Consider the following 27624-nt stretch of genomic DNA (forward strand, 5'->3'; position numbering starts at 1 on the left):
AGAGGATAAAAGATTGGGATCAGAATATATACCATTCCTATGGCCTATGCTGTGGGCCATTAGAATGATATACATTCATCCTATGATGACTTTATTCAACTCTGAGATACCATAGACATGACATACTACAGTAGTTTATAGTTACCTTTGAGATTACTTGGACCACATCATTTTCTGGCATGTTATTTCTACAAACAGGTTTAGCAGGATACTTTCTTTCTGGAATGTTTTTGTTGAACTACATCAGTGTTTGTGCAATTACAAAAATAGAGTAGCAGAAATCTTTTTCTTTTCTAAACAGACACGTCCGAGGGCGATACTGCAAAATGTCCCAAGGAAAGTTCTGCTTGCCTCATAAAGAACGGTGTGGCTTATGATGTAGGCCAACCCAAAGATGCTCTCACTTCACTTGTTAAAGAGAGGTAACCTTTCCATTTCTTGTAAAAATGTCTTTATTTTTTAGGCAGTCAGTGGTCTCTGAATTGTTGACTGTCTTTTATATCTGTTTCTATTATGGTGTTTTTAAGAGTTCAGAACAGCCAAATATTTTAAAGACCTTTTTGATGTAAAATTTTCCATATGCTTTACTTACGTTAGAAGTGTTTATATTTGTGTATGTTTGTCAATTTAATACACATATGTAATCTTAAGGCACAAATAATCCTCACCTAGTCGACAATCGGGAAATAGAATATTTGCTCTGAGCTCTAATATTGTATTGACTAAAATGTGTGTTTTTGTTTATATTATATTTTTTTTTCCCCCCCTCTAGGCTTGTTGTTCATTATGAAACTGAAAACAAACCCGACTTTTGTAACGGTCACTCTCCAGCTGTCACCATAACATTTATCTGTCCGTCAGCGGGCACCGAGGTTAGTGGAGCTTTTCCGAAGAGAATAGATGTCGTCTATGATGATATGGTTATACTTATAATTTACATGATGACTGTATATATGTTTTATCAGTTATGGGCTGAAAACTATTTTTAAAAAATGTTATCTCTTAAAATAGTGATTGCTATAATGTCCAAGTATGGGAAATCGGTGAGGACAGCAAAAAGTCTTGATGGGCTACATGTCACGCAAGGACTGTTCACTGAACAGTCCTTACTTAATTCATTGAATCATATTATAGCCTTGATTAACTAAGTACTACCTTTATGGTCGTATATATTGGTGTGCTATAATCTAGTGGCTGTTTATTATTACCATGTGTCCTAATCTTAATATCATGACATAGAGCCATTTACACAAAACTTAAAAATCTAGTCTGGATTGGCCATTATGTTGCAGTCACCTGATGGTTCCTGTGATTCGGCACTGTACTGCTCTAAATTACCCCTTATACCCCATTCATACTGCACCAAAAACCCGGGTTTTTGCAGAGGTATGCTGATAAACCCGGGTCTTGGTGCAGTATGAATAGTCCAACCACAAAATCCCGGGTCTAAAATCCCGGGACTTAGACCCGGTATTTTGCGAGGGGTAATTCCCGTGTTGGACCCCGCTAGCCTGCAGTATGAATGGTGCAACCCGTGTAATTCCCGGGTCTCACCATTCATACTGTTAAAAAAAAAAAAAATTGTGAGGTAAAAAAAAAAGATTTTAATTAATAAAAAATACATAAGAAATGTTTACTTAACTTATTTTCAGCCAGCGGTGTCTCCGGTGCGTTGCCGGCTGTCAGGGGGACCTCTGGGTACTAAAATGACGTAATTTCAAGTCCATTAGAAATGACGTCATTTTAGTACCCAGAGGTCCCCCTGACAGCCGGCAACGCACCGGAGACACCGCTGGCTGAAAATAAGTTAAGTAAACATTTCTTATGTATTTTTTATTAATTAAAATCTTTTTTAACACTTTTTTTTTTTCTAAAACCCGGGTCGGGCAGGTGCAGTATGAACCCGCCCGACCCGGGAATCTTGTTATCTATACTGCCCTGTGCCCCGGCAATATCCCGGGTTAACAACCCGGGATATTCCCGGGGCGGCAGTATGAAAGTGGTATTACCTCTTTCAGACTCTTGTTGTTTGTGTTCCTTCCTTTTGCTCTTCACACTCGTACAATAACACTCCATTGCTTTAAGTTGCAGTGAGAGTCACCGTGTGTTATACGAGGGGTAGGCCATAGAGTTGTTTTGGTGTTTTTTTTTTTTGTTTAGGGTGGACATGCGCTTTAGCAGGAATATACATGGGTCTTATCACTCATACATACTATGATTCTTTGGAAGTCAACTCAAATTGCGACTATACTTTGAAATGCATATATGAATCTTGATGGTCGAATATAAATGGATTTGTGTGAAGCTTTTTTGTTGTTAATGTTCCAAAATTGTAGCTGCTCTATTGACATGTTACTTAGAAATAAGGAGGTCTCTGTACCTAAACAAACATGGAGGAAAGAGCGGTACATTTTACCATTTCATCCATATTTGCCTTGGTACATAGAACCCAATGTTTCATTTTGCCATTTTGTGCAGATGTCCTCCTAGTGGAAGTGCCCAAAGGCGGAATTGGGGTGGGCCACAGCCCACATGGTAATGACATTTACCATTACCATGTGGTTTATACGCCTCTGCCTTCCCCTCTTCTGTGCAGTAATATCCTCCACCACATCACAGGTAGCTGAGGTTGGCTCAGCTCCATTTTGGAAGCAATTCTTACATATAGCTCTGCTCCAGAGACAGAACACTGTGGCGGTTCATGAGGTATCTGTACGTTAGCCAGTGTTGTGAAGAGAAAAAATAAGGCAAACCTATAATTTGCTGGTAATTTCTTGCACAGCTACCAATACTAGTACCAATGTTACCACTATAGAGTTGTATTGTATGCAAAAGTTTGTGTCTGTTTCACTGGCAAGAAGTTAATACAACCTCTGTAGGCTACAAACCTAAATATGACACTTTTCTGCACATTTTGATATAACTACTATTTGTAAAATGTAAATGTTTTTTTTTTAAAAAAAATTATCATATATGTAAAAAATGCAAATTATGTGGGCTGTTGACGTCAAAGCAAGATCTGGCAGACCCAGTTGAATCATTTAACATGTATACTGTTCAGATATGCAAAGCAGAAACTACTGCACAGGACCTGCACAATGGTTTATCTGATCCATAAGCCCAACATGCAGTGTTACATCTGAAGTTTGCAAAGCAATACTTATATAAGCCAAAAATTATTTGGATGAAATTGCTGTGGACTGCTGAAACAGAAATTGACCAACTGTTAAGCATAGGGATGGATCTATTATATTTGCGGTTCAGTGGATGCTATTGGCAAAGGGAAAGAGAAGAATGGTTCGATGCCCATATCAACAAATCCTGGAAGCCAATGTCTCAGTTTGTAAAGAAACTTATTCTGAAATAAGGTTGCAAGACAAAAATCCAAAACGTACCTGAAACTCAACCAGGAGCAAATGATTAAGGTTTTGGGTGCTTTTCTCAGTCCTGAGACTTCAGTATTAGTGAAAATATGTGAAGAGATTTCAGTACATCTAATAAGACCTAGGAATATTTCTGAGCTAATAGTCCTGCAAGGAGTAGTGTGAAAAAAAAATGTCCTAAAGCAGGAATAGAGACTCTTAGGCAGTGACATGAAACGCCTGGAAGCTGTGATTTCTGGGTTAGTAAGCACTGACTGATAGGGTGCCAAAACGTTTGCACATACCAAGTTCACTGTTTAAAACGAGCAGAAATATGTCTTGTATGTATCGATCTTGCGTCTTCTTCTTTTCACTCTCTTCACAGAGACGTAGAGAAACCTGCAGTGTGACTAGGGGGTGCCTAAACATTCCCATACAATGGTATATGAATAAATATTTGTGCAGCAAACAAACACAACATCTTGTGCTGCTGTTCATTTGAAAGTTCAATTCTGTAAAGAAAAGGGATCAGGTGCATAAAAATGAAGGTTTTGTTAAGTTAAAAATATTAAATACCCAGTGCCGGGTTTACATCTTAAAAGCTCACAAATATTAGCACCCTAAGCCACAGGTTACCCATAAGTCTCATCCAATATACACAGAGCATTCCATAGAGTGTAGTGAAGTATCCCTGGCTGGGTACTGATTCCCCCCCCCCTCCCCACCTGCCCAGGTTAAATTCACCCAACTCGCTAAAACCCATATTGTTGGAAATTGTTTTGCTGCTTAAAAAATTGGATCAGAAATAGATGGTTTGCAACCACTCCTAGGCACACTCCTGCTTAGAACTAATGCTAAAACTGGGCCAGTTTATACAGGTGTCCAATATTTTTTTTTTAACCAGTAGCCTGTTATCTAGAAAATGACAAATACCAGAAAGAAAAAAGGAAATAATTGATGCTGTTTAGTGGTAACTTCATATACGGAGACATTTGGTCACTGGAGCACAGCTAAAGAGAGGAGTCAAGCGGAAAATGCCAGAAGCAGTTTTATGGAACAACAGACATTTTTAAAGTATTTAGAAAGGCGCTCCAAGTTACAAAAACCCTTTATACAGAAGATCCTATGCCCAAGCATTCTGATAATAGGTCTGTCATGAACGCCCAGCCTGTCCCAGATACAGCAATCTGAACAGCTGGCCATGACTGGTGTTTCCTTTAGTTAATTAACAATCAATACACCTTTTCTGCCACCACAAAGGATTTATTATGGTGTCCTTATGTTCACCAAAACCATTTATTAAAGTTTCACACTTAAATCACATACACATGTAGCATAAGCCTCTTTGGGGCTTCGTAATTTCACAAAGGATCACAGAGAAATTCGCTAGATTAAATATGTTTAATCTGAAAAATATTTCCAAGGCTTATGTGCAAAAAGATTATAAACAGACATACGATAGGTTGCATATAAGTTTCAGAAAATAAAATCGGAGATAAAACCAGAACTCCTACTTACAAGTTCAGGAATTGGCATGTGAGGAGTACACATTGAGATGAATGGCACATTTCAGTCGTGATAGACCCTCCTCAAAGAAATTGACAATCTGATGTCTGAAGCAAGGGATTTTTAAACCATTTCTTGTTGGCTCTTCAACCCCCACATTAGGAATTTGCACTTTCAATTAAGTCAGATTGATTCCCAAAATAACAAGAGTTTTCCCCAAAGTAAATTATCTATCCCTAAGATATGTTTGGGCACCTCAGAGTATCTCTCACCTCCTGATCTTTCTGCCTGGCTAAGCCTAACTCCTCTGCCTACAAAAACTACTCAGATATCTGTCTCTGGGCCTGGCTACTTTCAAAAGACCATTGCCACTTGCCTAGGTCAGACTCAGGTCAGTTAACCAAACACAATTTGAAAGGTTACATAAAATATTCAGTGTGATACATAAATGCAACAGAAAATAACAATCAGTCATTAGATATTTTGTCACAAGGTCACATAACATTTGGATACAGATGAGAAATAGAATGGTGTTATATATATATAACACCATTCTATTTCTCATCTGTATCCAAATGTTATGATATATATATATATATATATTATAATATATACTAATAATACAAAAGTACTAGATAGTATTGTTTATAAGATGGAGAGAGGGGGAACTGTGCAGTAAATAAACCACTCACAATGTGAAAAGCTCCGACACAGAGGTAATGGAGCATTAGAGGCACTGGTAAGGTCTTCACCCTCTTATGTTTAAATAGGGAAATGGTCTGACTGGTTCATTCCTCCCTCTCTTCTATTATTCTTTCACAATAGCCACCAGCAGGACAGGGATGGAAAATAGAGCGGAGGGAGAGGTTCATTACTGTATCCACTTCACTGTATACATGACATGGAGAGATGCTCTGTCGGTTGTATGCCAGAGCTGTCCACTTCCACTGCCTCTCCTTAAAGGATCATTTTATATGTCAAATTAGAGTTTTAAACTAGGTTTCTTATCTTTACTGTTCTCTTTAGAAATACTTATCTGGGTGCATTTTGTTATGTCTGAACCCCTGTAAAGCATATGTAGGAGTATTTGGAAGGTTGCACATTGCAAATCAATTTGTTTGCATGTGATTGCTTTATCTAGACTTTTAGCATTTTCATTGCAACATTGAAATAATGCATACATCTGACTTTTTCCTTCTAAACAATAAAAATGTATATAGTTTGTTGAATTGCATTATCCTCTAGGTGACTTCCCCAAAACTGACTGCAAACACCAATTGCCGATATGAGGTTGAGTGGGTTACAGAGAATGCTTGTCACACAGATTACTTGGAAAGTTCTAACTGTGTGCTCAACAGCAAGGAGAGGGGGATTTCTATTGACTTGACCCCACTAAAAGAAAAGCCAGGTGAGAATTGCTTATTGTTGAGATTTGTTTTTTTCTTCTCTCCAATAGTATTTGCTGTAGTAAGTCACAATCTTTTGTATAAGGGGCCTAGCGCTTCTGTATTTTAGTCCTATTTTTCATGCTTTTCCCGGCGGTATGAAAAGAGGAGGTGGTTGGGACTTATGTGACCCCATTTACGTGATCGAGTGGGCTGGGCAAGGCATACAGTGACAGTGTTTGCATTATCACTCAAGCAGGCAGTTAAGTGCTTTTCTGGGAGAATTGACTGCTTGCGCTCTCCATAATCTTGTAGTCTCCAGAGGATTCCAGGAAATAAGCAATTATAATTTTAGACAGATCATCCTTCACAAATGTATAGTATAGCTTCTTCGAAACTTGGCCTCTTCTAGTAGAAATAACAAATATGAAAGCAGTTATATTTTTATTTTCCTTGCTATAGGGCTTTATCTTGTTTCCATGACAGTTATAAGTGTGCTTGTTTTGCTAAAGTGTGATAATACTTTCACAATACAATAGCTTAGGTGCATGGTCTGGTGGCAGGAGATACAAGCAGTGTCATTGGCAGTATTAGGAATTTCTCCATTGATTCATGCTTATTGTGTGTACAGAAACCAGCTAGTCTCAGGCTGTTTTCAATCTACTCATCCTGTGTACTAAAGCCAGGTTACCTCTGACTACTGTAGATCTGCTCATGCCATGTACCGATTTTGCTAGTAATTAGTTTTAGTATCAAGACTTCATCGAAACACACCAGCGTCGTGACAGGGAGCAGGCATGGAAGCTATTTGTAATGTTCATAGCCTGCACAGAGGGATAGCCTGAAACAATGTCTAACATATGTATTCCAATGTACTCGGTTCAGTTAAGTAGAAAACTGTGTTGAGGTTGCATTAAGCTGTAACAAAATGTTTTTTTTTTTCTTAAAAATGTATTAAATAAGGTACAGGGGATCTCGACAATCGGTCCTTTAATATTTCCCCCAACCTCAATTTATATCAGATTTCACATGAGCTCACATTGCTCAATGTGTACAATCAAGAACAGGACTAGTTTTAGTTGTTATGAGTTTTGGATTTGCAGCATGGTCTGGCTGTAGGAACCTGAAATGGTTTGTGGGGGAAATGTTATATTAAGGTAAGGTTGTCCAAAAGTAAGCAATCACTTTTTAAGAAAAGAAAAAACCTCTACACTTAATAAAGCCTCAATACTACTAAAAATTGTAAAAAATAATTTTCTTTTTGTTGCTGTATTCTAGGTAGTCCTTACCATGCAGAAGATCCGGAAAATAGATATATTTATTACCTCAACGTTTGTGGTTCGACAGTAGCAGGTGAATGCACAGGAGAAAAGGTCTCTTCCTGCCAATTCATAAAGTCAAGCAATCTGGGTAAAACGGCAGGATCTTATCAAGATCAGACCCTAAGGTATGTTAAATGCACACTGTACCTATTGGTACACTGCAACGATGCTCAAAGTTCCATCGTTTGTTTAGATTTAGCCTGTGATAGTTTGTCTGAAGAATTGTACGTCCGTTTATTGTTTCTGGAGTGAGTCCCATTCTTTTACTCATATCCTCAAATCATGTGTGTGTGTGGATAGATAGATAGATAGAGAGAGAGAGATATATATGTGTGTGTGTAAATATAAACTGCTACTTGAGGGTGATTTTCTGGCGAGGTATCATGCAGAATTGACATCCTAGGCCGTTTACAAATATAAAACACTCATTAAGACTATTTAAAGTCTGGTTTATCGCTATTTATGTAAGAAGTACGTTAGCTCCATTTCATATCAGAAATTTTACCTTTGAGTTGCAAACTTCCAAAATAGTCCACCTAACTTAGGCCGGGTATCCAGGGGTGATGTCCTATACACCTCATGGTTTCTTGTTAAGTTTGCAGCTTGTTGTATTTAACTCTGTATAGGGTGTTTCAGTTCTTTATAGAGCACTTTGTCTAAAGTAAAGTTTATGCGACCATGTCTATGTATTTGAAATGTGAGCATATGTCTGTCAAGTCAACCTAATAAGTGTCCCACTTTGTTAATTTAAGCAGCTCATTAACAATGGTTTATTTTCCCTTTGTGTGGTTCTTTATTTTGGACCTTCAATGGAACTTACACTGATAATAAGTAAAAACAAATTGTAAGCACATGGATCACCTATGTGACTACTCACATATTGTGAGGGGGTTATTTAATATACCAGCCATATAGAATAATACTGCTTTTTATAATGTTTTGATGCATGGTTTGTTTTTCTGTATAAAAAGGCACAAATCAAGGATTTGTGTACTTGACCTGTTCATTTTATGTGCACCAGAGAACTCCTTTCAAATTAACCCTAGTGAGCGAGTCTTTTTAAATAAACAAATATGGATACTTAAGCCTGAGCAAACAAATTTTAATTTTAACTATTCAGATTGATTGAGGTGTTCCTGTGGACATTTCACTTAATATCTGTTGGCTTCTGCCAAATTTTTATTAACCTCTTAATTACTATTATAGTTTTGAGCAGTTATGCACAATCCTGTGGATAATTTCTGACCTTAATCTTTAGATATTTTATTTTCTCCTTGTTGCACAACACTTGTCATTTGTTCTTCTCCCATACTTTTGATATGCGGTCTAACACTCATAAATTTATTGTACTATATGCAGTAGCAATAAAGGGCCTGCCAAGCTGTCCTAATACAGTGAATTAAATTGCACCCTTGCAAATAACATGATATAGCCTATAGAACCTTTTAAAATAAAAAATATTGCCGCTTTCATCATTTTTGGATCTATCAACAATGTAAAAAAAAACCCATAAAAATAAATTTTGATGTTTGCAATAAATACATGTATTATTTTTTTGGTTTGTTTTTAAACACCTTCCCTAGCCAATAGTTCTGTGTGAATGTCTACCCCTCTCCCTCCCTTCCAGAACATACTGTACCAATGCCCCCTTGCTATGTAGAATGAAGCGTCTTTTCGGTAATGGAATGTTTAGATTGGGTGCTGGAAATATTTATTCCTATGTTGTTCTGTTAATATATCCTTTATCATCTCTATATCTAGATATTCAGATGGTACCATAACCTTGACATACCCGGGAGGAGAAACATGCAGTTCTGGTTTCCAGCGAATGACTGTAATTAATTTTGAATGTGATGATACTGCAGGTAAGAACAGCAGTCTTCTTTTGTGTTTAGAATCTCATTTGGAAAGTGAACAGGGATAGAGTTTTAAAGCTGCTCCCTAGCTGTAGACATAGACATTTCTGTTACATTTGTTTTACAGAGGAATTTTGAAAAGGAGATTTGTAGGAGCACTAAGAAAATGACTTGATTGCATGGTTAAAATTTACTGAACTTGCTATTTAAAGGGGAAAAAACTCCTATGTGGATATATACTGCTTTAACCTTTGCAGGATATTTTTTGTAATTGAGCTGCTGCTGCTTCTGTAATGGTCTGAAAACACTGACTGCTTTAAAGGATGTCCTTTACGTAGACCTCTGCTAGTGTGGTTGGGGAGGTCTTTGGCACTGCTACCAGTTGGTTCCAATGCCTTCGGTCTGCAGAGCCCGTGTCTTACACCACATAGATCCACATTGAACCCACAGAATAGTCCGTCTCTGATTTTACCTGTTTTAAATGTAACCGTTTTAAATACATTTTTATATTATACAAAGTAGAACTTTTACAAATGCTTCCTACTAGTATTCCAGTTGAAGGGCTACACCATGCAGTGATCAGTAGAGTTTCTAGATAAACTAGCAATGTGCTTTTAAACATTGGTGTGTCTATGGGTGCAGCTTTGCAAACAAGGGCATACACCAGGGTTTCCCAAACCCAGTCCTCAGGGCTCCCTAACAGTGCAGGTTTTCTGGATCACATGTGACATAATTAGGACAACCTGTGGATCTGTTACAGTCAGTAATGAATACACCTGTGTTCCAGCACAGAGATATGGAAAACCTGCACTGTTAAGGAGCCCTGAGGACTGGGTTTGGGAAACCCTGGCATACACAGTTAAGATGCATACATGCTGTGATATTGTAATAGGCCTGATGTTCGTGTGTGTAACTGCAATGCCGAAATCAAAAGGAACATTCTCTGTCATGGAGGAAAATGATGATGAAGGCCAATAAACCCTGTTTGCCTTTGTGTGCAGTCCTTTTTAGATTTGTAGATCTGGGCCCCAATGTTGTTTTTACTGTCTTCATCTGCAGGCTGCACTTTGGTTTTGACAGATGAAAAAAGATCATTCTTTTGGTATTTATAGTCGAGCCAGTGACCTAGCTTAAGCCCAATCATCATTCCACTATTCCCTGGCTCAGCCCAGCGAATTAGCTGGGTTCCGGTGTAAAATTGGGCTGTGGCACTTCGCAACATCTCACCTGCCCGCTACCTCTAATAACATCCACCAGGAATTATTATGTTATACAGTCTAAATTTCCCAGTGTAAAATACAGTGTCATGCCCATTGTCCATTATTTAATATAGCAGTGTCATGTCAAGCAGAAAAAAAACACACCCTCAAATGTTAAGTAAATAATGCAATCCCACACCCAGTATTAAGCCCCATAAATAAAATCTTTAATAGAGCTCTCATGCCCACAGTATACAGAACCCAGTATTACTCTTTTTTGTGCATTGATCTGTGTAGCGCAAACAGTCCAGAGCTACTAGCAACTTGCACTGTTCCAGGTTACTAGCGCTCCAGCTTCTTCTGATTCATTGAACTCCACTTGTTCCCCTCAGTACATGGAAGGCAGCCAGAATGTTAGAAACCCCACGACAGAACAGGTTTATTTGTTGCCCCTCTCTGCACTCAATAGCTCTCATCGCTTTCTGCAGCAGCGCCAGGGTGGAAAGTAGTTGTTTGGGGTTTTTAGGAATTTAAGATGAGGCTCAATACTATAGCATGAGGGTCTCCTGCCCTTTTTCCAGTTCGGATTCCAGAAATGGCCCTCATACCCATAGAAATGAACCTGATTATGGTTGTCTAACTAAACTGTTGATGTTATCTTTATTAAAGAAAATGATGGGAAGGGTGTGCCGGTTTTCTCTGCTGAAGCCGACTGCACCTATTTCTTCTCCTGGAACACCAAATATGCCTGCCCTAAAAAGAAGGAGGACCTTTGCCATGTGGAAGCCAGGAAGAAACATTTCAATCTGTTTGATTTGATTCGCAGTCCTGGTAAACGAGAATTTTTTTGTGTTTTTATCTGTTTAAATGTTGTATCTGCATGTAGTACATCAGCTTAAAATTAATTTTGGATAAAATGCCACTTGCTTTAGGAGGGAATGACATCTATGCATAATGTCTAGTGATGATAGACACAAAAGAACAAGACTGATCTAAACAATGATAAGGTGTGAGAAAGTGTGTAAAACCTTTTTAGAAATCTATTTTTCCTATATTAATTAATCAAATGTAACTGGAAAAATATTGTATACAGTCCCAAAAATAGTGTCATCCTGTTCGCTATAATTGCAGCCTTCTATTTTTCTTTCAGAGTCCAGCACTGCTCAAAACTGGGAGGCCGTGAATACAAAACAGTCAGATGAGAGTCGTTTTTATGTCAATGTGTGCCACGGGGTCTTACAGACAGGAGAAGCTGTTGGCTGTGAAGAAGATGCAGCAATTTGTGCAGTGGGTAAGAAGAATACACCATTTTTTTTTTAATTGGGAGACAATACATACCATCCATAGTACATATTAAGGTGACAAAATATACATTACACAATAAGCTGAAACAAAAGTCCAAAAAGGCAGAAGTGTGCATAGTCTTAACATTGAACAAAAACGTAAAAAATAGAAAAGAAACCGAGTGAGAAGGAAATAGGGAAGGGTGGGGAGGAAGGAGCCTACGAGGGGTGTACTGACCCAAACCTCAAAGATTATATATAGGAGGAAGGGAGGTCTGAATGGATCAAATAGTGCCGTTGTCAAAAATCAACTCTAGTGTACAACGCTTATCTGTTTGCACGGATCCCTTGTTTTTATTTTTGTTTATTTGCATTTTTGTTTTACAGATTCTGGTGTAAAGAAAAACTTAGGGAAGTTTTTGACTCCTCCAAAGATGGTTAATGGCAATATCCTGCTTCAATACACAGAAGGCTCAACCTGTGCAGAACACAAACAGATTGAAACAAGCATCACACTTTTGTGCAGTCCAGGTACTCCAAGCATTAACAAAATGACATAACAGCTGCTCCGAAGAGCAGTGTTTTAATGTGTGTCAGTATACATGCTCCATTCTTGGTGCTTTCATTTTGTTTTGATTTCTCCTGAGACTTTAAATAGTGCCTTCATTCTTCTTATTTTCTGGACTTCAGATCTCCTTTAAGATATTATGTGCACTTGCTTTAGCCTCTAAAAGGATTATAGGCAGAATGTCTAATAGAGATAGACAAAAGGTCTTGCCATGTTTCTTGATTTCTCTGAACAGTTTTTATTATTTTGCAGTTAGCTAAATATAGGAAAAAAATCTTTATACAATGCCATTTAAATGTTACCATGTCTTTATCATCTCCGTCCAAGTCTTATTATAGGATCTGTGGTTTTTACAGGTAATCGTGAGAGCCCCCCTGTACTGAAGCATGCCGATGAGTGCCTGTATGAATTTGAGTGGCATACAGCTGCTGCCTGTGTCTTATCCAAGACCGAAGGAGATGATTGCAGAGTGTCTGACTTACAGGCTGGTGAGTTTACAGGATTAAAGCACTCTCAGCGCTACCAATATAATCACTTTCAAGTCCTTCCTGCTACCACATTGGGAGCACCACCTTCATTAGTATTATTATTTGTGTTACCTAATATACTGCCATATTTATAACGTGTGAATACAGCAGGGTTTAAAAAACAAGGGTGTAACGAAAGAACCCATGAGGTGCATATTAAAGCATAACTTTTATTTAGTTAACAAAACATATAAAAAAAAGTTACACACCCATAAAAACAAAACAAACAAATGGCTGTCAATGGAGTACCAAAAGATATAAAATATTGATGCTTGGTACTGCCAGTACATCAGTGTGACCTATCCCAATGGTCAGCTCTACTATTTCCCTTTCTAACAGTGGGTACCAGGGGATCCCAGAGGTGAAGGGCATTATATTATCTGAGAATATTCATCCTCGCCTCAAGTGTGGCATTTCTGTTTCTCATCTATATAATCCCCATACTAAAGCACTCAGTGATGTACATGTTAATACATGTAGTGGTCTGTTCCACTATTAATCATCTAACTTCCAAAGAGATGGCAAAAGTTTGAACAATCTCCTAATCTGCAGCTTAGACTAGGAGATGGGGAATGGTGCCTTTATGCATGTTATGCCCATACAACAACATTGTGACATTGCCATTCCTCACTGCTTGTCCATAGTACTAAAGGCACATCTCAGGGAACTGTTGTAGGCAAATGCAGGTTACATACCACAACATGTGTTTCACCTGCTAAGTGGCAAGCTCCTCCTAGGGACATACCCTAGAAGAACAAATGTTATTTAAGTACGATAATAAAAATCTTTGTAAAAATGTTTTTTCTTCTTGTTGTTTTTTTTAAAAAATTTCTACAAGTATTGCAGAGGTTGTGTACAAACAAATAGATGATGATATAAAAAAAAACCAATTACATAATCTTCCAAATGTCTCCTAACAGTAACAGTTGAATGAGCATGACAAGGGGGAATGAGGGATGAGCAAGAGGGAGGGCGGAGGGTCTCAAGGTATTGCGTAATAACGCCAATTTCCATCAATACTATATATTAAAAAAAAATTAAATTTGAGTAGTTTGATGGCCAGATGTCCATTAACCACCTTATATTGTTGTATTGTCTAATTCACTATAAACCTATAAACACCAGATATACCATTCATCCCTCCAACAGGAAGTGGTAATCGGGAGAATCGTTGACGTCTATCCATCTATACTAAGTCACTGTGAATTCTGCATAATGATCTGGGCCAGACTTTTTTTGTTTGCTAGTTTAATCTCTCTCTTATTGAAATGTATACAAATATAGAGATTATGGATGTCCTTTTTAAATTGTCGGTTTAGCTTCTTTTTAAAAATGTGTTTAAAAAATGGTTTTCAGTAACATGTTTCTCTAAATATTTACTGTATTTATTTATTTTTATCAGTTCAGCTTTCTCAGTTTATAAGAAATGTTGGCCTAGAATCCACTAGGAGTGAACTGTAATATATGCAGCATGAAAGTAGACAGTTATATGGTGTGACCTTTTGACAGGCAACTTTTTTTTTTTTGCAGGTTTTTACTTTGATCTGTCACCCCTGACCAAGAAAAGTGGGAGCTACAATGTTGTGACGGACATGTATGAATTTTATATAAATGTTTGTGGCAATGTAACACAAGACCTTTGTGAAACCAACTCAGGAGCGTGTCAAGTGACAAAAACGTAAATAATAATTTCATGTACACTGAGTCTAATTAATTTCTCTGTTTTCAAGCAATTAACCTATTTTTGTTGTTTCTGCAGTAAAAGCGATCATTGGAATATTGGTTTGGGTAATTCTAAGCTTTCTTACTATGATGGAATGCTACAGCTCAGCTACACCGATGGAACACCCTACAATGATGAAAAGAAAACCCCTCGTTCTTCACTCATAACTTTCCTATGTGACCGAAATATTGATGTTGGTCAGCCAGAATATCAGGTATGGGACACATTCAACAATTTACTGTAAACAATGAACACAAGCACGACCAAATGATTATATTTTGACTGTAAACTTACTAACAGTCTGTACAGTGACCCATATATGGAACATTTTGTTGCTCTCTTCTAGGGATACTTAATCCCCTTTGGCCCAGATTAAAGTATATTGTTTTAATATGTATTGTTTGAAGGTGTATTGACGTTCAAACCTTTTTACAAAATTCTCCTTGGTGGGATGCCTTTGAGTCTGGAGGACATTGTCTGTATTTTTTATGGTTAGGATAATAGATACTTGTACAGTACAATATTAAAATAAAAAATGTATTATTTGGAACTGTAAACTGTTTTTTATGGGGACCCACAATTAAATGGCTTGAGGATGAGATTCTGAATGCTCACCTAGAGGTTAGGAAATCCTGCTCTAAACCAATAATTTTTAGCTGGTGTGAAAGAGAATGCTTGGGGCATGGCAATGCGTGCAAGAGGACTTGGAACATTTTTTGCAAGTGAGTTATGCAGATAATTGCCTAATAACATCATTGTAAAGAGTACTTTTTAGGTAATTCAGTCTGGTTTTATGAATATGCCTAAATCATTTTAATATCTAAAAAAAAATGACTAAGATAACTGGCTTTCAATAACTAAAGATGCAATGTCCATTTAAATAAATGTTAGCGCAACCCTTTCTAAATGTCTCTTTTTCATGAAGCTCCATTCTTGTTTATGTTTCTTAAGAGTGTAGCAAACTGTGACAAAACCATGCAAAAAGTTGTTGTAATCCAGAACTACCAATCAGGCTTTTGCGTTCATTTTCTAAGCTGTATTGGAAAATGACAGTATCTGGTTGCAACATCTGGATCAGTTTTTATAAATGCCCCCCATTACTTTTTACCACTAATTTTTTATATAATATCGCCTCTCCGTAATATAAACTTGGAAGCAATTATATTCTAAACAGATAATTTCTCTGTTGTGCCGTGACATGAATAGTCTGATAATAGTGGGGTTAAAATAAATATCTGACAGGACAACCAAAATGAAGTGATCATTATTCTCACTGCCCTTTATAAATTATATTTCAAAAGATCATTGTTTTAAAGTCATAACTAATTGGATATAATTGTTGTATATTTAGAAAGAAGATAACTATACATATAATTTCAAGTGGCACACAAAATACGCCTGCCCTGGGCTGCCAGTGGAGTGCGTTGTGGTGGACAGTGTAACAAAAGAGCAATATGATCTGTCCAGGTAAGAGCTGAATTAGAATTACTGTTTCACCATTATTTATATTTGATGTTTGTACATTGTCGAAAGTAAATTTGGGTGCTTTCATTTTCTTTTTTTTTATTTTTGACTTTAGATTTTTTTTTATGTAATGTATTACACTTTGTTAGGAGATTACAGTGCGTTAAGGAGGCAGACAAGCTTCATGATATTGTTTGGTGTACAGACCTGACAAACCTGTTACTGTGAAGGCTAGGAGCAGGGCAGTTAGTTTTGTGTAGGCTTTGAATACTGCTTGACCAGCAAGGAATTGCTGAATAGATATGTTTTGTTTTTTAATGTACAGCTAAAGTACCATTATGGGTGAATGGTCATAAAGGTGTGAGGGTGATGGCCAGAAAATTTGCTTTAAACCAGGCAAACCCTTTGGTGGCATTTTGGATGTGGAAAAATAGGACCTGATCTTCTTTCCTCTTTTCCTGCTACAACTACTACTTTTCACAAGATTGCCTTATGCGCTGCTCCAGTTTCTCTCCATGGAGATCAATGATCTTTGATTTTATGCTGCATAGATTCCATTATTACCATTATTGCCACAGCTCACTCAAATTTTTACTGTTGTTGTAAGTGCTGTTAAGATACCAATCTCTGCATTGTGAGTAACTCTGCTCTTTGTGTGACAGCTTGTCTAAGGTACAAGGAGAACACTCTTCAAATTGGTTTGCCACGGAGGGAAGCAGCAAATACTACATTAACGTTTGTCGTTCCTTGGTGCCAGTTATAGGATGTGATCCCTTTGCAGCTGTGTGCCAGATGGACTATAATAAAGATTCTGTAAGTATATTTCAGTCAGTTAAATCTTTACCTACAATTTAGTTACTTTGTATGGATGAAGCAGCGTCAGGCTCTAATGAGCTTTTAAAGACGGCATCAGGGGATTAAACATGCTAGGTGCAAGAATTGCGGGATTGTGTGAGAATTCCCTGCCTAATGTAAACTCAAGGCCTTGAGAAAGCCACGGAGCGAAACGCACGTTGGCGTTTTTGTCTCACCATCCTCTATGCCATTTATCTTTTCCAAGAATTGCTCCCCAGTTTATATTAGGCAGGGAATTCTCACATAATCCCGCGATTCTTGCACCTAGCATGTTTAATCCTCTGATGCCATCTTTAAAAGCTCATTAGAGCCTGACGCTGCTTTAGACTGTCCAGTGGGATTTATATAGAGATCCGAATCTAGCTATTTAAGGATATAATACTATCAGTCCTTAGGAGAACTTATATCACAACTCCTATTGTGCAACCTGGTACATTAATCTCAAAGGGCACTATATACTCGGGTTATTAACCATTTATTGGTACACCATACTGTAACTTAAACCCGATAAGCGTATTAATGGCACTCTTTACCAGCAATTACTGCCCTTTCAGCTACAGACCACAGAGGATTTAATCACCTACTATGGACACACAATATTACAATTAGGTGTTTTACAGATGTAACATTTAGCGCTATTTAAGCTCATTATGGCAGACCTACGAGTATTTAGGTGTGACCTTGCATTGATTTGCAATTTTAATTACTTGTCACTTATTTTATTATTTTTTATTTTTAATTATTTCGCTCATGTTCTTTCCATTTTAATCTACCTAATAAAAGTTAAATTTTATTGAGCACTCATGGAGTGCCTCAAATTACACTGTCTTTCTTTTCCCTCTCTCCCCCTTTTTTTCCTCTCTATATAGTTCAATACAGTGTTGGGTGCACCCCCCGAATTAGAGTCTCTCTTTTCGGGTTAACAACAGATTATCATACCAAGTGCTCATATCATTTTGCCTAGTGCGGTTTTTCTACCCCAGTTTCTTTGTATCCTTCATTAAGCCCTGGCGCTAAATTTATAGACTAAACACCCATTCTGCGACTAGTGAAACATTGGTCATAACGTATGTAGTTCCCTGCTATTCATCAGATAACCCTACAGAAGTGTCTAGTAGTCCATTCTCCTGCTGAGAAGGCAGGAACATTTTAGTAACTGATAATTCAGTGCTTGCTTATTTCAAGAGCACTGAATGGGATGCTGTGACAACCGTCCAATAGGTTTGATCAATAATAGGTATTCAAAATTCTCTACATATCCCTGGCAGGAAAATGGACAGTTTCAGTGGAATACGTCTACAATACTGCACACCTTAGTGAGACATGATATTTTGGTAGTTAGGGAGGAAGGGATTTATGAAAATACACTGCTTTATCTTTCTAGCTTTCTTGTGTGGGTTTCAGCCATGTCTTTTATATCAGCAATAGGTTTTCACTTTTGTTATCCTGAGATACGACAGAAACCGCTCTGTATATTGTTGTATCGCATATAGAGAGCAAAGTAGAGCAGTGTCCTAACACAGGGTAACAATATAGATGATTCTGCCTAAATTATATAAGGGCGTTCCTGAAAATCACAGACTGAAGGTGCATACTAAATAATAAACATAATCTGAATTTAAAATAAAAACATGTAAAGTAAAACTGGAATTAAAAACAAGCAGTGTGTGTGTGTGAGCACATTTATATGTATGTATTCGTTTTTGTATTGGGTACACCTGCTCGTTAATGCAAATATCCAAACAGCCAATCATAGGGCTGCGACCTCTTGCATAAGAGCATGCAGACATGGTCAGGAAGTTCAGTTGTTGTTCAGACAAAACACCAGAATGGAGAAGAAATGTGATCTAAGTGACTTTGACCGTCGAATGATTTTTGGTGCCAGATTTTTGGTGCCAGACCGTGTGGTTTGAGTATCTCGGAAAGTACTGATCTGGGATTTTCATGCACAACAGTCTCTAGAGCAGGGGTCGGCAACCCCCGGCACGCGTGCCAGACGTGGCACGCTGACCACTTTTGTCTGGCACGCCGACGCTGAAGCTGCTTCAGCAAAGCAGCCGATGATGGCCGAAACGGAGCTTCTGCTATATATTTATGGGGGCAACTGTGGCATGCTATATATTTATGCGGGCAACTGTGGCATGCTATATATTTATGGGGGCAACTGTGGCATGCTATATATTTATGGGGGCAACTGTGGCATGCTATATATTTATGGGGGCAACTGTGGCATGCTATATATTTATGGGGGCAACTGTGGCATGCTATGTATTTGTGGGGGCAACTGTGGCATGCTATGTATTTGTGGGGGCAACTGTGGCATGCTATGTATTTGTGGGGGCAACTGTGGCATGCTATGTATTTGTGGGGGCAACTGTGGCATGCTATGTATTTGTGGGGGCAACTGTGGCATACTATATGTTTCTGGGGGCAACTGTGGCATACTATATGTTTCTGGGGGCAACTGTGGCATACTATATGTTTCTGGGGGCAACTGTGGCATACTATGTTTCTGGGGGCAACTGTGGCATACTATGTATTTGTGGGGGCAACTGTGGCATACTATGTATTTGTGGGGGCAACTGTGGCATACTATGTATTTGTGGGGGCAACTGTGGCATGCTATGTATTTGTGGGGGCAACTGTGGCATGCTATATATTTATGGGGGCAACTGTGGCATACTATGTACTTGTGGGGGCAACTGTGGGTGTCATACTATGTATTTGTGGGGGCAACTGTGGCAAAGTATGAATTGTGGGCACAACTATGAGGCATAAGATGAATTGGGGACACAATCATGAGGTATGATGTGAACTGGGGCACTACTGTGCAGCATAACGTTTTTTTGCTGGTCCCTTACTGTTAATATGATATTAGCCTCATAAAATGAGATACATATATATATATATATATATGGCCCCACTGGATACCTATCTTTGAAAATACATTTTTTATTTTAAAAGTACTTTTTTTTTTTTTATTGAGTGCAGGGGGGATCGGTAATAGCTAAATCCCCTTCAGCTCAGGTATCTTCAGACGCCAGGTCATGTGACTGCAGTGGTCACATAGTACTCGGCGAGCTGCTGGATATCTTCCCATGCTGTGCAGTGGAGAATAAGGTAAGAAGGTGTGCTGGAGAGGGGGCATGTGTGACTAAAGGGGCTGGGCAGAGGGGGGGGGGCAAGTGTGATTACAGCATGTGGGCAGAGGGGACATATGTGAGCAAAGCTGCTGAGCAAGGTGGCATGTGTGAGTAATGCATTTTTCTGTAAGAGGGTGGCCTGGTGCTTTTCACCTGCTAGACAAGCCCTGCGGAAGCACATTTCTTTTTTCCATGCTTGACTATAAAGGGGGACACATGAAGTTGCTATACTGGGGCCATGAATTTCTCTAGGCAGCCCTGTATGTATGTAAGTATGTATGTATGCGTGTGTGTATATGTATGTATATGTATATGTGTATATATATATATATATATATATATGTATATATATATATATATATATATATATATATATATATATATATATATATATGTATATATGTATATATATATATATATATATATATATATATATATATATATATATATATATATATATATATATATATATATATATATATATACACATATACATATACATACATATACACATATATATATATATATATATATATATATATATATATATATATATATATATATACACTAGATTTTAGGTGGCACTCTGATAGAAAAAGGTTGCCAACCCCTGCTCTAGAGCTTACAGAGGATGGTGCTCAAAACAAAAAACATTCAGTGAGCATCAGTTCTGTTGGCGAAAATGCCTTGTTGATGAGAGATGTCAGAGGAGAATGGCCAGACTAGTTCAAGCTGACGGGAAGGTGACAGTAATCAAATAACCATGCATTACAACAGTGGTATGCAGAAGAGCCACTCTGAATGCACAGCACTTCGAACTTTGAAGTGGATGGGCTACAGCGGCAGAAGACAAATCGGGTTCAACTTCTGTCCGCAAAGAACAGAAAACTGAGAATACAGAGCACATAGGCTCGTCACCACTGCACAGATGTAGATTGATGATTCTTGAATGCTGCTGCGATATGCAGATGGTAGGGTCAGAATTAAACAACATGAATCCATACCGCCTTGTGTCAACGGTGCAGGCTGGTGGTGGTATAAATGGTGTGTGAGGAATGTTTCTTGGCTAACACTATGCCCCTTAATACCAATTGAGCATTGTGAAAAGGCCACTGTTTTAATTGCCTACCTCAGCATTGCTGCTGACCCTGTGCATCCCTTTATTGCCATAGGCTATGTCCAGCAGGTTAACGCGCCATGTGACAAAGCTCATGTCATGTCAAGCTGGTTCCACGAACATGACCATGAATTCAGTGTACTGCAATGGTCTCCACTGTCACCAGATCTCCATCCATTAGAGCACCTTTGGGATGTTGTAGAATGGGAGATTTATAGCATGTATGTGTATTTATGTATATGCTCAACATCCTCACCATTTATTTATATAGCGCCACCAATTGTGCAGAGCTGTACAGAGAATATTTGTCACATCATTGATGCACATCTTTTCATTGTAGGATATGCCAGTTGAGACAATAGCAATCGACAACTTGGGGATGGCAAGCAGCAAACCCATTATAGATAAAAGTGGACAAATAATTATTGAATACACAAATGGCTCCGAATGTATCAATTTGGATGGGAAGAAGACCACTTACTCATCAGTTGTACATCTTGCATGCAAGAAAGGATCTATGGTAAGGATGTCAACGTCATTACAATTACACATCCTTCTATAGCCCATTTTGATATTTATATTGTATTTTTTTTTTTCGGATGAAATTTTATGTATTAAGTTTTTTAAAGTGGTTAAAAAATGTAGAATTTTTTAAAAAAAATAATACCCTATTTGTAAATAGAAATTCCCTTTATTTTTCTGTAAATGTAAACATATCTGCTTTGGTTATTCTGTTTAGTGGATAATTTTCTCTGCAGAGTTGCATTTATTAATGAGTGAAACTGCAATATGCATGTTATTTGCTGTATAATATCAGCCATAGGTTCCAAGGAAATAGCTTCACAAAACAATTTGAATAACATTAGTGTAAACATTCCCCAGACATTGGTGTGTTGTATTCAGGGTGTTCTAGAATGTATCCTATATCATAAGGAAGGGAGGTATGGGGGTTCTAATTATATGACATGAAAATAAATACAGTAAATCTAACACACAGAACACTGAAGGTTTATGGGAAAGCATAAAGGGTATACAAACCAATATGCATGCTCTATATTGCTAGCAATATAACTGACCTTTCCAAAGAATCTGAAATATATTTTTTTTCCATTATGTTTTTTATAGTCTGCCAGCCCCATATTTATCTCAAAGCAGAATTGCAACGCTACATTTATGTGGTACACAGAAGCTGCTTGTCCTATTGTCAAAGAAGTACATGGGAAAGGGGTGAGTGATCTCTACATCTAAAATGTCTACAGCACAAATTGACATTGTTAAAATAAGAACTATTTTATTTATTAATATAATGGTATCTGGTTTAAAATTACTTCATAAGAGTTGATGCAAATTGTAATCTATGCTTAAACAGTATGCAACTATTTGAATCCATGTTCTAATAATAAGTACTTGTTTCATCCATATAAAATATGAACGTGTGCTATCTGTTCATAAGGGAAAGTGTTTTTACTATTACTTACCACAAAACAGCAGTAATTGCCTACACAACCTAAAAGAATTGTTCATTTTCAAAAATTCACAAGTGTGGAAGTTTTCATCACAGTATTAAAGTCATTCTATCGTTTTAAAATAAGCATTGCCCAATCAATTGTATGTGTTTCCAAAGCACATGGTGGTTTATTTTAGCAGATGTAAATAATCAACAATTCAATACATTATTATATTATGATAAAGTACAGTACAGCACAGCCAATACCAAAAGAAAAGTACATACCAATGCAATCGCTTGCGCACGCTGCGCACCCACGGGACCCGGTGGACAGTATATCTGTTTAGAATACTGTGTCAGAGTTGACTGAGGGCCAGGGTGTGTGCAGCTATGATTATATACAGTACAGTGTTACACTTGAACAATAGAGATGACGTAGATTGTTTCTATAGGTCCAGACGTTGGGTGGGTCCAGTGTAAACAGATCATAGGTTGATTCAATCTAAGGAATCCAAAGGTGGGGGTCGTCTCTCCAGGGGGGTCTGCTCCTTTCATAGCCAGCATCATACAAAGGATTATTCCCTAATATCAATAACTAAAGTATGCAATGTGCGATCTCTTCGCCGACTGCACCGGACAGCTGCTGATGATTAGGGGATCAAATTTGATATCAGGCATGACACCTTTCCTATAACCCAAACCTTTAATAACACTACAATGTACATATAATCACTATATATATATATATATATATATATATATATATATATAACTAATAATAAACCAAATACTATCTGCTCCTGAATTACAGTGTAGCAGAACCAATATGAAATTATATAAATAACTAAATGTTGTAATGCGAGTGTGTGCGTGCGTATTTTACCGTGCGAACGCACCACACCACGTGTTACCTGGCGTACGCTTCGCAATACGCACGGCAAACCAATATTAAACCAATGTACTTTCGTTCATCCAATTATACGACTTCAACAACAGGTACTTGAAATTGGTAAAAGTGTTATGTAAACTAAAACTAAAAAACCTACGTTTTTTTTTTTTGGTTTTGTTTTGTTTTGTTTTTTTAAATTGAAACTTATTTATAAAAAGTAGAGGTCAAAATAAGTACACATATTTTAACACCTAATACTTCCCGTGAACTACAATGTTTAGTGGCTTAATCCACCCACTATAGGTATGCATATACATGTAATTTTATCTACCTCTTCTATGACTTTTAGTAGCTCTGCTTCATCCAAATAATGTGATAAATTGACAGACCTGTATTTCCGCATGGTTTCTCTGCTTCAGTATTTGTGAATGTACATTATAGTTAAGTCAAACAAGGACATCAAGGAACATTTAGACAAGTATATGTTAAGATAAGCTGATCACATGCTGCAATATAAGGCGCAGAATTTCAGCATGCATGACCCCAACACGAACCTGGTGCCAAGTCGTAAAGTAGGATTGGTCCATGTTTGGACAGCGTTGGAATAGTGTGAGAGACATGTAGAGAAGAAATTTACACTGGATCATCACTCAAGAAGCAGTATGGCAATATGTCTAAAAACCGACAGACCATAATTGGCATTGACAGGTCATATTTTAACTTTTGAGCATCATGTTACTGTAGTGTAATATTTACAACTATTATTAATCATGGGTATTAATTGCTATGCCCTGCTGCTGGCTCTACTGTAACTTGTAGTTATATAACCCGGTTGTTTTTACATGCAGGATTGTTCGGTGGAAAACCCAAACACCGGATTTGTTTATCACTTTGAATCGTTGAAGAATGACTCTGGATATATTGTTCAAGGAAATGGGAAAACATATAAGGTAAAGATAGTTCTGTTAATTCCTGGTTCACCCATTACTTTAAATACTTTCCCAAAGAAAAGACGAGACTGCAGTTATTTTCCTTTTCATTACTATTTAAAACAAAAAATTATTTTAAAAGAATAAAGATTGAAGTAACAGAACTAAAAAACAGGAGTGGTACAGAAGTTACCTGTGATTGGACACACAAGTTCTGTTAATAAATAGGAATAATAAGGCAGCAGATCAACTTGCACAGTATGGTATATTAAATCAGATTTTATGTGCGTTCACTGGTAATGTTCACACACTGGACGGAGATTGTATGCATGTATGTATATATGTATATATAATATAAATTTTGAGGCACTGACAGGACAATTTATTACAGGCTTTATTCCATATAATTAGGTTGATGTCTCGTTTAATACGCAACTCTTTATCAGGTCTTGATAAAGGGCTGTGTCTTACTTAGGACTCAAATGGTATTTTCCTAGAGTTAAATACATTTTAGGTTTACTTCACACTGCTAGAAAACATGGTTTAATTTACCCATCAATCCAATTTACAGCTGCTTTTCTGGGACGAAGATATGTTCCAGGGAGGTTAATAAAAGCAGCGGAGAAAGCATCAATAATGGTGCTAGAAAGTATCATCACTTATGCTTCTACTGTGAAAATGGATGTCTTGCAATAGAGGTTGTATGGTTCTATTTACTTCTTTGTATGCTGATCTGATTTAGGTATCCATTTTTTATTTTGTTTGATAGCTAAATATCTGTGGCCCTGTCAAAGAGTGCGGCCTTATTGGCGACATTCAAACTGCTGGTTGTGAATTTGAAAACAACATTGCATCTAGACCGGTTCAATTAAGCCAAACTTTGGATTTATCTACAGAAGGTCTCATTACTCTTATTTATCGTGGAGCATTACAAGAAGCAACAGGTGAGTTAACTGAGTGAAAGCAAAATGTCAGTTGTGACCCATTTTACACATATGTGACTGTTAATTTTCTCTACCCTCCTATTGGGGGACATCGGGGTATAGAGTAGTGGTAATAGACGATGGGCATTTTAAGAACTTGTTAACTAGCCCTAGCTTCTTCCTTTATATACCCAACTTCCTATATGGGAGTCAGTTTAGTCTAGTGCTGGAGAATTGGCTGCTCTGCAGCCATAAAACACTTTTTTCTTTTATTTGTTTTAATTTGAATCAGAGGCTTCTTACTCCTGTCGTATATTGCGGGATGGTTCCTTTCTGAATGACAGAGCACTGCACGGACAGCTGTGCTCTTACCTGGGGCAGGGGATCCAGAGGTGTCTGTGCCCTTCCCCCACCAAAATCCACTGCTCCCATTGCTGGACACCTCTGGGGAACCGTCCACAGTTGCCGCAGGCTGTGACCACCGGCATCCCTAGCAGTGGCTGCACAGGAGCAGCTTCACTGTGCAGACAGTGGGAGGCAGCAGGTAAGTGTACCCTCTCCCAGCGCAGTGCTGGGAGAGGGGGGGGGGGGGGAGTAGAAGGCACAGTGGGCCCCCTGGGTGGCTGTCTTTAATAGAGTTTCGGTTGAAGCCATGATCCTTCAAGCTAAGGGTTTGTCTGAGAGCGTGATGCAAACCACGCTATGGGCTCTCAAACCGGGTTAGGTTTAAATATATCATCGTGTCTGGAACACAGATAGTTCCTGGTGTGAAAAGAAGGGGGGTATCCTACCTCTTCTTTTCTGTTGTCAAGGTTGTTTGTTCTTGCAGGATGGGCTGGATACAAGTTTGTACCTTAGTTCACTTAAGGGTCAGGTGTCTGCACTTTCAGTCTTTGTTGAATGAGGAGGACGCGGTTCAGGACCCATCGGGGGAACACAGTAATGGAACTGGGTTGATGACAAACCAGGCTGCTGCAATAACCGTCAGCAACACAGAACAGCTGCAGATTTGGTTGAATGTACATGGACCAGGAGCTGCTGCACATGAGAGGGCAGCAGTACTGGAAGCAGCGCTGGGTAAGCGGTCGTGGTACCTGCAATGGTATCAATGTCAGTATTGGAAGGAAGACACGCTGCGATTGGGATTTCACGATGTACCACGCTTTGTGGAATCAGCCACGGACATTGACACTCACCTTTAGTTATTGGAGTCCATTATGGCAATGCATAGAGTGCCTGGAAATAGTTTGGGCTCTCAAAAAGTTGAAGCCGTACTTATATGGGCACGAGTTTTTGGTGGTCACAGATCATAATCCCCTAAGTTGGCTACAACGCACCGCAGTGGACAGTTGCTGAGATGAAGCTTGGCCTTACAGCTGTATAACTTTTCCATCTCTCACAAAACGGGTAAAGATCACAGGAACACGGATGGCATGTCCCGTCTGCAGGAACCAGACTTCAAGCCTTGTCGCGCCCCTGGAGCTGTCCAGCCAGTCTCTCTCACCACGGACTAAAAAGTGGAGGGAGGAATGTAAAGCAACGGGTATGGTGTATGGAACCAGTGTTAAAACCCCTAATCCATACCCAAAATGCACTTTTTAGCCATGTTATCAGGAAGCATCAGTGATGGAACTATAACATCTCCTTGGAAAAGTACTTCAGGGGTTAAATTCCACCTCCACAGGGAACACTCAGGAGTTGAGTGAATTAAGCTGCCATTGTTGTTTCTGTTTCCTCCCAATTGTTAACTAGTGAGCTCTACAATCAGCCAGGAGCCGGACCCAGATCCAGCTGAGGTCACCTGAGGGAAGACACCTGTGGAGGTAGGGGAAGGGGGCTGGATAGTGTGAGAAGCCCACCAATCGAGACCTTTCGCAACTCCCCTGGGCAGGCAATTTTTGAGGTGGGATTATGAGGTGATAAAAGAGGCTACCCTGGGAGCTGGACATGTTGTGACTGACTTTGCCCAAGAGGTGACGCTCTGTCAGAGATGTGCTGTGGAACATATCTCACTGGATTTATTTGAACTTGATTTCCTCACTTGGACCTGCTATCGTTAAGGGGGCCATGCTGTATTTAATCCTGTTATGCAGAATAAATCATCCTTCTATTTTTCCTCGAATACC

At 38.4% G+C, this 27624-nt stretch overlaps 1 protein-coding gene across 1 annotated transcript in view; it reads left to right on the forward strand.

Annotated features, from left to right (window-relative positions):
- Positions 1-27624, forward strand: part of IGF2R (insulin like growth factor 2 receptor) — a 106350-nt gene that overhangs the window by 31724 nt on the left and 47002 nt on the right. Inside the window, exons 6-22 of the mRNA XM_075203565.1 lie at positions 302-422; positions 773-872; positions 6114-6276; positions 7532-7700; positions 9337-9440; positions 11300-11461; positions 11781-11921; positions 12301-12444; positions 12838-12969; positions 14539-14686; positions 14768-14945; positions 16083-16198; positions 16858-17008; positions 21651-21830; positions 22436-22537; positions 24495-24596; positions 25345-25519. Coding sequence (XP_075059666.1) covers positions 302-422; positions 773-872; positions 6114-6276; positions 7532-7700; positions 9337-9440; positions 11300-11461; positions 11781-11921; positions 12301-12444; positions 12838-12969; positions 14539-14686; positions 14768-14945; positions 16083-16198; positions 16858-17008; positions 21651-21830; positions 22436-22537; positions 24495-24596; positions 25345-25519 — 2388 coding nt within the window. The remainder of the gene's footprint in view (positions 1-301; positions 423-772; positions 873-6113; positions 6277-7531; positions 7701-9336; positions 9441-11299; positions 11462-11780; positions 11922-12300; positions 12445-12837; positions 12970-14538; positions 14687-14767; positions 14946-16082; positions 16199-16857; positions 17009-21650; positions 21831-22435; positions 22538-24494; positions 24597-25344; positions 25520-27624) is intronic.

Source organism: Mixophyes fleayi, chromosome 3, assembly GCF_038048845.1.
Source record: "Mixophyes fleayi isolate aMixFle1 chromosome 3, aMixFle1.hap1, whole genome shotgun sequence".
NCBI classification, from domain to species: domain Eukaryota; kingdom Metazoa; phylum Chordata; class Amphibia; order Anura; family Limnodynastidae; genus Mixophyes; species Mixophyes fleayi.